This window comes from Kazachstania africana, chromosome 10, assembly GCF_000304475.1.
Source record: "Kazachstania africana CBS 2517 chromosome 10, complete genome".
Taxonomy (NCBI): Eukaryota; Fungi; Ascomycota; class Saccharomycetes; order Saccharomycetales; family Saccharomycetaceae; genus Kazachstania; species Kazachstania africana.
In genome coordinates, this window is record NC_018949.1 from 265,879 (window position 1) to 277,723 (window position 11,845).

Consider the following 11,845-nt stretch of genomic DNA (forward strand, 5'->3'; position numbering starts at 1 on the left):
TCGTTGTGGTTGTTTGCCCTTTTTTCATTATTTTGGTTAGTCCAAGTTATATAAATATCGAGAAAACATAACTACCGTATTACCTATCCCTCAATTCGATAACCAATTCCAACAATGGGCCATAATCACTTGAACGTAGCAGATTAAATTCCTCTGCAAACAAACAAAAATGTCTAAAACTTGTATTTAAAACTGTTTGTAAATTTAATTCCAAAATTTCATTGAAATGATGGCAGTAAACGTGAGCATATACTCTGAACAGTCTTCTCAATATCGGAATGACATATTTATCTACAAATTTATCCGGAAAGGCACCATCTTTCTTTTGTGGGAAAATAGTTTCGTCATCGAACTGGTCCTGGCACCATCTCATTAGACATTCTACATATTTTGGAGCGGTCACGGAGACAGGCGCGGCACCTCTCTCAAACGCCCACAGGTATTCATATTCATTGGTGGCAATCATTCTTGGGCATGTAGTTGGTGAACAAAATTCCGTTATAGTACCGTAAAGCATATTAATTTGATTATAAAAATCGACAACATGCACAGCTAACCATTCATTTTCGTTTTCCCCCTTAGGCAATTTGACAGCTTGATTTAATACACTTTCTGAACCTAGAGTCATTTCGACGATTTCTTTAATATCTTGATGTGTCGTTACAGTGGTACCTGCAGTCTGCTGTATGAAAGGTTTTTGATGTGATGGTGTATAGTTAAAATCTGTTACATGTTGCGCAGAACTTGGATTAAATGACGTCTGCTGTCTTACCGGTGTGGTCGTAATTCCTGGATTCATACTAGGACTAGCCACATTGCCGTTTAAGGGCCTAGTTGATTTGTGAGCAGATGGAGTTTCTGGTTGCGATGGTCCATTGGTTTGAGTGGCACCCGTGTTCCATTTAAAACCTCTAGTGGAACGAATCGTCTGTCCGGGACTTAAGTGACTGTCAATATGGGGAAGAACCAAACAGAGTTTTGGTAACAATATGTTAGTATTGATTTGTGAGATGGTGAAGTAAAAATTGGTGTGGAACTCATGACAAATACGACATACAAACTTTGTAAGAATGACATTTATTTCGATATTGAGAGACAAAAATGATAGTGAAATCGGTTATATGCTAACTCAATGCTGAAAAACTAATGTATTTCTCTTTTATTCAGTACTCTGGAGCAGCGTCTGTAAGTTCTTTATAAACAAACCTTTACCGTCTTCTAACGATTATTATTTATTTATGTCTTTTCCAAATGTGAAGTTTTTGTGCGAAATCAACTTTGGCCCGGAATTGGTTAGGGCATTATTTCCGGCCCAGGGTTAAATTACAAAAAAAGATAGGGCTTATAAGATAGTGCCCGGAAGTTTAGGGTTAATCTGACTCAATTTTACCCGACCAAAACTTTTGTTTTCAAATTCCATTTTCCGTTAATAATCAAAAATAGGAAGCAAATAGGAACTATTTAATGATGGGGCAATCTCATTTTTAATGAGATAAAAAGTTGATCAAAATTATTGTTAATAGGAAAACAACAACTTTCTAATACCGTTTTTTGTCAATTATATTTTGGTATCTGCTAGTAGACTTCAATTATATTCAGTTGACAACCTCATAAAGCGTTACCTCTTTTTTTTTTTTTTTGATCTTTAGAATTTATTCAAGGAATAGATCAGGGTTTTAATCCTTGCTTTTTATCCCTAACTCATATTTATTTCATCGATCATATTCTTTCTTCTCATTCTGTGTTTATATTCACGTCAGTGTTATAGCTCCCCCTATGTTCAGAAAAGTGAAATATATAGATGACTCGTTGACCCCGGATTCTTCTGAATCAGATATAGAACCAAAAGCAAGATCAATTGTTACAAATCCTTCCAATTCTACTCCCTCTTCTACCTCTTCTTCCTCAGGTACATTGAAGGATATGCTACCAAAGAAAAAGCATGTGACTATACAGTTAGATGATGAGCAGTCAAAAAGGTTAGACTCATTGCCAAGTTTCAAAAGAAGGCCGTTGAGTGATACACCAGTTACTAGTACATGGACATCGCCAAGTGTTTCTGCCTCTCCTTCTCCGGTACCTAGTACTCTACAATTACCAAGTCTAAGTCGCTTGCAAAAGGGAGAAACAACACCTGTAACGTCAGGCAGTCGATCTCCTTCGAAATTTTCTCATAGGACAAGGAGGCCCACGACAATTGATGTACCTGGCTTAACTAAGTCTAAAACATCCCCGGATGGTCTCATATCAAAAGAGGACTCAGGGTCGAAATTAATCATCATAATGGTAGGGTTGCCGGCAACAGGTAAATCATTCATAACAAACAAATTATCAAGATATTTAAACTATTCCATGTATTATTGTAAAGTCTTTAATGTTGGTAATACAAGAAGAAGATTTGCAAAGAAACATAACTTAAGTGATCAGGATTCAAAATTTTTTGATCCAAGTAATGAAAATTCATCCAAACTTAGAGATAAGTGGGCACTTGACACCTTAGATGAATTATTAGACTATCTATTGGAAGGCCCAGGTTCAGTAGCAGTCTTCGACGCTACAAACACAACCAGAACTCGTAGAAAGAAGGTACTAGAAAAAATTCGTGAAAGAAATAGCCACTTAAAAGTTTTATATTTGGAGTCTATTTGTACAAATAGAACTGTAGTCGAAAATAATATCAAATTGAAGTTGTTTGGACCAGACTATAAGGGTAAAAACCCTGAAGAATCATTGAAAGATTTCAAAGAAAGATTGGCAAATTATTTGAGGGCATATGAACCAATAGAAGATGATGAAAATATACCATATATTAAAATGATAGATGTTGGTAAAAAAATAATATCATACAAAATTGAAGGTTTTTTAGCATCTCAGACAGTATATTATCTATTGAATTTTAATTTGACGGAAAGACAGATATGGATTACCAGAAATGGTGAAAGCGAAGATAATATGTTGGGGAGATTGGGAGGTGATTCACATTTAACTTCACGTGGACTCAAATATGCTCAAGCATTGACTAGGTTCATGGATGAGCAAAGAGAAATATTCTATTTCGAACAATTAAAAAAAAAAGAGGCAAATGAAATTTATTCCAAAAATGATATAATACAAACTTATAAAGAAAATGGAACTACTGATCCCATTAGTAATTTCTTTGTCTGGACTAGTATGAGACAAAGGTCAGTTGAGACAGCACAGTATTTTAATGAAGATGATTATCCAATAAAACAAATGAGGATGTTGGACGAATTGAGTGCAGGTGACTACGAAGGTATGACATATTCAGAAATAAGAGCCAATTTCCCTAAGGAATTTGCAAAGAGACAAAAGGATAAATTACGTTATAGATACCCTGGGATTGCAGGCGAGTCATATATGGATGTTATTAATCGTTTAAGGCCTGTTATTACGGAACTGGAAAGGATTGATGATAGTGTATTGATTGTTACGCACAGAGTTGTTGCTAGGGCCTTATTAGGATACTATATGAATCTAAATGTTGACGTTATCTCCAACTTAGATGTCCCACTACATTGTGTATACTGTTTAGAAACGAAACCATATGGTATAACATGGTCACTATGGGAATATGATGAGAAGACAGATTGCTTTTCCAAGGTTCCGGAATCTCATTTGAACACAACAAAAGTTAGGGAAGTTGGGCTTGTTTACAAGGAAAGGAAATATTCTGTTGTCCCTACCGCGCCTCCTACTAATGAGTTGGGATCGAGTGACTTCTTGAATAGAAGAAGAGCTAGTGTAGGATTCGAAGGTGATGGTCTACAACAAGATAGTGGAACCATTGATGAAAAAGTTCTTGCAAGCGAACCTATCACGTCATCCAATATAAGAAGTGAATTTAAAAAGGCTGATATGAGACCTATACCACGTAAGTCATCAAGAGAGCGTTTTCAAATCGATCAACTCAATGAAAAACTTTCTAGTTTAAAAACAGACCTTGGCACCCGTTTTAGGGACGCTACCTCTCCAGATGCTAGTGATAATAGTAATATCACCAGTAATAATAGCATAAAAATGACAAGAAGTCATAGTCAGACTTAATCATAATGAAAGTATCCTATGAGGTTATGAATTCATATTCTATTATTTAGTTAATTTCTACTTATTTATTTATATATTTCTTAATTCATTCTTTCTTTTTTTCTCTTTTTGACATTGTTCATGGTCAGTGTTGCATGTATTCAAAAAATGTTTATTATTTAGTAGAAATTAAAAAGCAAGTTTCCCTCACCCAAGAGATATACTTAAGCATTTCCATATACTATACCTATGGCATCGACCCATTTACCCACGTTGCCGTATAAACCAAGTATGGATTGCCCTTCTGGCGGAATTAATTCTGCTAACCCGCCACCTGTAATATTACCGCACATTTTGGTCATTCTTCCATTATTGGTAACAAGTTGGACAGCATCAATCCATGCGCCACATCTTACATTAAATCCTTTGATAATTTCATTTGGTTCTAATACTATATCCGTATAGTTTGGAGTTTGATTACCAAACAGCACACTTTTTTGGTCTTCTTTAATCCCTGTACTTTTGAAAGCGTTCGTTAATTTGCCCATATATGTCCTAGGTGGAACAGCAGGCTTACCATTATCTTTGTCCTTTGGTTCAGTAGCAGTTAAATAGAAGCGAATACCATCTAAGGCATACCCATGGTAAACTCTCACTGCTACTACTTTTTTCATGTCAACCGCAATAATCCCAATGTCTTTACCACGATTTGAACTACCAAGTAATTGAGATTTTATGCCTTGAACGTTTTGCGAATAGCCATATTTCGTCATTGGTATCAACGCTTGTAGGAGTAAAGCTGGGAAGTTGTCAAATGATACGTCTGGTGAATTAACAGCAAGCACTTTGAGTTTAAACTTATTACCATACTCAGCTACTTTATCCTTAGGAATACGTGATTGTAGATCAGCTAGTGATAAAATAACCTCCCTTTGGGGGCCTGTTCCACCTAAAGATTTTGGCAAATATTCAATGAAAGCCTTTGCTAGATCTCCACATATTATCTCAATTAGATAGATACCGGTTGAAGAGGTTATTCTGCACATATCATTGTTCAGAGGATATAAAGCAGGTTTTGCAACTTTGAAGCCACCATTTCTCGTGGGTCTCATAAAGCTTGAATCGTAAAAGTCCTGTTCTTTTGTAAAGGAAGGATGGTAAAGGAATCTGACCAAGTCTAACCTATGCCACGTGCATTCTTCCTTTGGGAAGATTGGAGGTTTAGCACCATATGAATTAGTTCTTGTAGCAAAAGCCTCCCTTGTTAAGAAAGATCTATTAAGTCTTGTATAATCCCTTAGCATAACACCATGCTCCTGATGTGGACATCCAAGAAGATGGCCAATTTCATGCATGAATGCACCCATTGTGACAACAGCACATTCCCAATGACTGCCACATTCATTACAATCATTTGCAACTTCGTTAGTCCTCTTTGTTTCGTCTAAAAAGTATGGAATGATGTCTTCCATACAAGTAGGCCAGGAATAGATACCATGAGAGCCAAAAATAGCCAGTTTTATATGATCATCACCACCGCCCAAAGCTGCATGACCGGTAATTAACTTACCATCCCAATGACTATCTAAGAAAACACATGCTGCTTGCACTGGATGTTCGTTTTCCTGGAAAGGACCACCATATTTTTTCAAGGCATCCATAGCCCAACCGAAAAGGGCCCCGGTATTTGTACCTTTACTATTTTGTTGAGCGACGTTGTGATCTCTTATTTCACTTGTGGTTCTTTCGGATCTTACCACATGAATCTTGATGGTATTCCTCATCGGACAACCACCATTACGAAATTGAGTATCATGTGCCCATTCTTCTACGAAATTGAAGGTACGTTGTCCGAAACCATTTCTTTGCATTTGCTCATTTGTAAAAGATTGCATCAATCTACCTGCAATACGTAACTTCTTTATAGCCAAATCCACACCGTTACCACCTTCCTTGGCGATTTGAGATGCTGGAGAATCGAACTTCAAAGGTGAGTCCTCAGCGATGATCAGACATAGATGAACCGGTTTGTTCTGTACGAGGGGTGTGTAGTGACAAGTTACTGTACAGGAAACGTTTGTATCAGTAACGAACATCAACCTATTTTCCCCGGGGGTCAGCAGAATAGTGGCCTTAAAGAATCCCTCATTTACAGGAAAACTCAAAGGAGGAAGCTGTGGATGTTGTACCTGGATATTTCTAGCAGAATCGGATTTGCTGAGTTTCCCATGAACAGTGATACATGGGCTAACGATACTGTCATTTTCGACCAAATTAAATAGCTCAATCGTATTAGGCATTTCAATATTAGTCACTTCTGGAGAGTACAGTAATGGTTCCAAGCGGAGTTGTTCAATGTTCCTTAAAACTTTCCAATCTTAAGTAGATCACTTTTTCGGCTTAGCAGATTTCTCGAGCATTCTTAACATGCTGTCAATAAACGATTAAGTATTCATACAGAACAGGACAGCATAAGGGGGGCATACACCACCAGTCATTCTGGACCAACTGCGTATACTTCATCGCCATGATGTATTCTTGAGACATTCTATGCTCTTGAACAGTCATTTTAGCCCAATATTATATTAACACCCACACATCTTGATCTCGGATTATATAATTCTGGGACCTGAAAGAATCCCTAATGAACAGCAAGGCCATATATTGACAGGTGGAACAAATTGCAATTCAACTTAAAAGACAGCCATTACACTTCTAATTGGCAGCTGTGCATTTTATCCAATAGTCTGACGTTGCTTCTTCTTATTTCCAGCTTCTTTTTTGCTTCTCTTCGTTGAAGATTTCATTGTTGACTTTAGTTTGAAAATTCTAGTAATGTCTCACTCTCACAAGAAAAGGGCCTATCCACAAATTCCATTGGGTTACACTCAAAACGGAGGTCCTGCTATCTCACATAGCAGAACTGCATCTTATGGACACCAATCAGCCCCGCAGACTCCAAACATACAGCAGCCCAGTGATACGTTCACTCCAATCCAGCAACAATTGCAGGGGCAATTGGATCAAGCTTCCACTTCGCTCGGTAACTTACATTTGCATAATGTTCCAATTATTGATCCAAATGCTTCATCTTACCTTCAGCAATCCCAAGTACAAGTCCCACCTTCTCCCTCTTTATCATACACTAACGGATCAACGCCCTTTGAAGATAAGCTAATGAATCAATTGTATCCTACTGATTTATTACGTGAACTTCCACCGCCAATTCATGATCTTACTTTGCCACCACCTCCTATCATGATTCCACCTGAAGAGATGATGGTACAATATGAAGAGTCTAACTCCGCTATAGATTATGTCAGGAGCACATTAAATGCAGTCCCTAAGAATGGCGGTCTGCTCAAAAAATCAAAGCTACCTCTTGCTTTGATCATTAGACCATATCAATATCTTCATGATAATGTACATCCACCTCCGCTCAACACAGATGGTATAATCGTCCGTTGTCGTCGTTGTCGTGCCTATATGAACCCATATGCATCTTTCATTCCCCAAACAAGACGTTGGAGATGTAACTTCTGTAGACTAGCTAATGATTTACCCATGCAGTTCAACAAAGAGTTCTATACTGATTCAACTGAAATGATTAACAGATTCGACAGAAATGAAGTGAAACATTCCGTAATGGAATATTTGGCACCAAAAGAATATTCTGTCAGACAGCCACCACCTTCTGTTTACACTTTTATTCTCGATGTTTCGATCAATTCCATAAAGAATGGTGCCTTATATGCAAGCACAAGTACTCTATTAGATTCTATTGATAAGATTCCAAATCATGATGGAAGAACCAAAATTGCAATTATTTGCGTTGACCACGTTATTCACTATTTCAAGATTCCTAATGACGAATCGGAAAGCGATACCGTTACAATGTTGGATGTAGGCGACTTAGATGAACCTTACCTTCCAAGACCTGATAAATTGTTGGTTTCACTTTCGGATTGCAAGAAAAACATTGAATCTCTTTTGTCTCGTCTCCCATTAATTTTTCAGTCAAACACTAGTAACAGTTTTGCTCTTGGGTCAGCATTGAAATCTGCATATAATTTAATTTCTACAGTTGGTGGTAAGATCATAGTTCAATCATCCACTTTACCAAATGCTGGTATTGCAAAACTAGAAAAGCGTAATGAAAGAGCCGTTTTAAATACTTACAGAGAATCTAATTTACTATTGAATTGCCAAGATCCCTTCTATAAAAGTTTCACCATTGAATGTAGTAAAGCACAGATTACTATTGATCTTTTCCTAACAGCCAATGATTATATTGATGTTGCTACATTATCAAATTTATCTAGGTACTCTGGTGGTCAACTACATTATTATCCTAATTTCAGTGCCAATGATGTCACCAAATTTTCTAGAGAATTTTCAAAGCACGTATCAATGGATATATCCATTGAAACAGTTATGAGGGCACGTGGATCTCGTGGTATCAAGATGTCTAGTTTTTACGGTCATTTTTTCAACAGATCTTCGGATCTCTGTGCATTCTCTACAATGCCAAGAGATCAAAGTTATGTCTTTGAAATGGAAATTGATGATAATATCAATACAAATTACGTATATGTGCAGATTGCTGTGCTTTTGTCTGCGAACACTGGAGAAAGAAGAATCAGAATTATTACACTAGCGTTACCAACAACAAATTCATTACACGAGTTGTTTGCATCTGCTGATCAACAAGCAATTCATGCATACTTTACACAGCAAGCTATCAAGAGAGCCAACGATGTCTCTACAATTGAGGCAAGAGACTATTTGAAGAAGACAATTCAAGATATATTAACTGTGTATGAAAAGGAGATGGTTGTGAAAAATGTAGCGGGAGGGCTACCATTATCCTTTTGTGCTAATTTAAGAATGTTACCATTGCTAATGTCATCTTTAACTAAGAACATGGCATTTAGGGACGCAATTATACCAATCGATCAACGTGCGGCCGCACTCAACTATTTAGAGACTCTGCCTTTAAAATATTTAACAAAATGCATTTATCCAAGTGTTTATCCCCTGTTAGAGGCTCCTGAGCAGGGGGACACCGAACTGCTTCCAGAGCCAGTTAACAGTAGTATGAAATTATGGCAGCAATATGGATTATATCTTATCGATAATACGACCGAATTATATTTGTGGATTGGGGGTGAGGCAGTTAATGCACTTGTTGAAGATCTATTTGGTGTGTCCAGCGTTCTGGAAGTACCAATGGGTAAGATGGAGCTACCAGTTATCGAGAGTTCGGAACTCAACTGTAAGGTCAGAAATATTATAGGTAGAATAAGAGAGAGGGTCGATATGGAACAAGTCACTTATCAAGAACTTTATATTGTAAGAGGTATTTCCACCAACGAGACCGCTAATCTACCATACTTTAAAGAGGGCATAGCATTGAGATCGATGGTAATGGCACAACTTGTTGAAGACAACATTTCCAAGACTGAAAGTTACCGTGAATTTTTACAAAATATTAAGCAGAGAATGAATAAATAGACATTTTAGCGGTAATCAGACTTGATCAATTTGATTCTTTAATGACTATTGAAAAAAGAATAAAAAAAAAACAAAAAATGATGTACTTCTATATTTATATATCAATTAATAATTACGATTGATCTCTTAAGACCAGCTCTTACTTTGAATGTTTGGAAGCTAACATTTTTGGAAGTTAAATATCTTTCAAATTCGACCACACTACCACCAACTCCGAAATAGATATCCTTAGCCGACAGCAGTATTTGAGAAGCTTGGTAGGTTTGTTTATAGTATATCATTGTTTCAGCAATGACATTCAGATTTTCTGGCTGGTAAATAGTTTCAGAACTCAATACCAAGAGTTGCTTGGTGTTTTTGAGGAGGTTATCTACCACATTGAGGAAGCTACGACCCCAAGTACCAGATACCAAGTTTATTTTAATGTTTCTCTTTCCCAAGTCTTCATAAAATAGGTCCAACAATTGCTCTGTTAATAACAGTTCATCGTCTACAATTGGTATGGTTTCATCATTGGCTCTTTGTAAATTCATCCATTGTTCTGAAGAAAGACAGATTTTTGCCCAGGCAATGATGAGATTTGGTAAACTTGCCAAACGCAGGACACTTGAATTGTAATCAGTTAAAATGAGATTTAAACCGGGGGCCCAGTCATTTTCTAAGTATTGGCTGAATATACATTCAGACGGTAATGCAGTACCACATCCCAGGTCGATTACAGTGTCTTGAAATTCAGCATTGTTGGTCTTCAATGAATCAACCAAGTCAAGAGAGCATTCCCATGATTTTAGCCCACCTTCATATACGTTTTTCCTGAGATCTTCTTTCAGAAGAATATCTAGTTCGTTATTTCCGTCATCATTTTCAGACATCAATTGATGCTTTATATCGAATAGTTCACGTCTGTATAGAGCAGTTTGAGTTTCTGGAGTTAATATCTTTTCGAACGTTAATCTAACATTTCTCAATGATTGCAGATATTCTTCTAGACTCTCCACTTTTGGTTGAAATATCTCAGAATCCAAGAGTCTCGGATTGTCTAAAGGATTTATATCAGCCTGTGTGTTGTCATTCTGTACAGTACCATTTGAATCGACTAACACGTCATCTTCGAAATCCTCAGAAGTGAAACCAAAGGAGAAACTCATTTAGCAATAATTGGGTCTGAAGCGTGATGGTTAAGTTACATCTTATAGTGAAGTATTTCGAAAATTTTCAATTTTTTTTAGCTCATCGCTATTATGATATTTTGAAACTCAAAAGAGCCTGAAGATAAAGAAGAATGAAGGAGGAAGTATGGCATATTAGATCTATATATCAGGAACTATCCATATTTCATTTTACAGATACCAGACCCATTAAAAAATAAATAAGTTATTGAATAAGTATATAAGTTCCTAACTTTTCATAATTATTTTCTCACAACACATGAGAAAAGAGAAAAAAGATAAATTTTATTGATTGAAAAGAGACAGTTTTTGTAATAGAGAATTCGAATATTCCAGATTCACTTTGATTGAACTTGGGAATATCCGCCCCATGGATTGGCATTTTTTGATTTCAAGTACTCGTCAGATTTTAGTTGCCATTCCTTATTCATACTAACCGGGGCCTCACCAGCAAACATTCTGGTGAAGGCAAATAGTCCCATCGCAACGCCTAAACCAAACACTACACCTTTTAAGATATAAGAGGCGTCACCTTTATCGAGAACGGGCCTTCTGGGACCCCATTCACCATACGATATGTACCAAGCAGCCTGTTTCTCCGAGGGCGTTAGATCTTTCCATGGTAGTTTCTGACGCTCAGTCAACTTGTTTACTATATCTTCTTGCTGTGCCAATGGCATAGTATCCCATCTTTGGTTCAAATCCACTATGGAAGCCTTGGAGAGTGTGGGCACAGTGGTAGCCAATCTCCTCGGAGTTATTTGTTGAACCCTTACCAGCGAATTACGAAACATTATATTTCTTATATCACTACTCTTGATATCTTATTACAATAATCACTTGAACCGAAGTCAAATAACACTATCTTAATATACCAATCTGCGTTAGTAAACTTGTATTAAATAAACAAATCTAATTGTTCTTGGCTTCTCTCTGGAAAGATACATCCGTTATACTTTTTCTCGTCCTTTCGCTAAAATCATATTTCATTGGCTGTCCTCGAAACATCGAAGAAAATCATCAATCATTGGTATAAAAAACGCTGCGAGTAAAACCCACTTTGGCTACAGTTTTGCATCGTGCAGGTCACGTTGTTCGATTGATTGGCTAGTTGTGAC

General features: G+C 36.9%; 6 protein-coding genes across 6 annotated transcripts; 2 read left to right on the forward strand and 4 right to left on the reverse strand.

Moving 5' to 3' along the window:
- Positions 1–79: 79 nt before the first annotated feature.
- On the reverse strand, positions 80–1,077 carry MOB1 (Mob1p; the record flags this gene model as incomplete). The annotated part of the gene is made up of 2 exons (XM_003959300.1): positions 80–947; positions 1,058–1,077. 2 exons carry the CDS (start codon positions 1,075–1,077, stop codon positions 80–82), a joined length of 888 nt encoding a protein of 295 aa, XP_003959349.1.
- A 699-nt stretch (positions 1,078–1,776) lies between these two features.
- PFK26 (6-phosphofructo-2-kinase) lies at positions 1,777–4,065 on the forward strand (the record flags this gene model as incomplete). The annotated part of the gene is made up of 1 exon (XM_003959301.1): positions 1,777–4,065. The coding sequence occupies one exon, from the start codon at positions 1,777–1,779 to the stop codon at positions 4,063–4,065; it is 2,289 nt and encodes a 762-aa protein (XP_003959350.1).
- A 203-nt stretch (positions 4,066–4,268) lies between these two features.
- On the reverse strand, positions 4,269–6,344 carry KAFR0J01500 (putative metalloendopeptidase; the record flags this gene model as incomplete). Its single annotated transcript, XM_003959302.1, has 1 exon — positions 4,269–6,344. The coding sequence occupies one exon, from the start codon at positions 6,342–6,344 to the stop codon at positions 4,269–4,271; it is 2,076 nt and encodes a 691-aa protein (XP_003959351.1).
- A 535-nt stretch (positions 6,345–6,879) lies between these two features.
- Positions 6,880–9,558, forward strand: SEC24 (COPII subunit SEC24; the record flags this gene model as incomplete). The annotated part of the gene is made up of 1 exon (XM_003959303.1): positions 6,880–9,558. One exon carries the CDS (start codon positions 6,880–6,882, stop codon positions 9,556–9,558), a length of 2,679 nt encoding a protein of 892 aa, XP_003959352.1.
- Positions 9,559–9,659: 101 nt separating this feature from the next.
- HPM1 (protein-histidine N-methyltransferase) lies at positions 9,660–10,706 on the reverse strand (the record flags this gene model as incomplete). Its single annotated transcript, XM_003959304.1, has 1 exon — positions 9,660–10,706. The coding sequence occupies one exon, from the start codon at positions 10,704–10,706 to the stop codon at positions 9,660–9,662; it is 1,047 nt and encodes a 348-aa protein (XP_003959353.1).
- Positions 10,707–11,065: 359 nt separating this feature from the next.
- On the reverse strand, positions 11,066–11,521 carry COX5B (cytochrome c oxidase subunit Vb; the record flags this gene model as incomplete). The annotated part of the gene is made up of 1 exon (XM_003959305.1): positions 11,066–11,521. The coding sequence occupies one exon, from the start codon at positions 11,519–11,521 to the stop codon at positions 11,066–11,068; it is 456 nt and encodes a 151-aa protein (XP_003959354.1).
- Between the last annotated feature and the right edge of the window lie 324 nt (positions 11,522–11,845).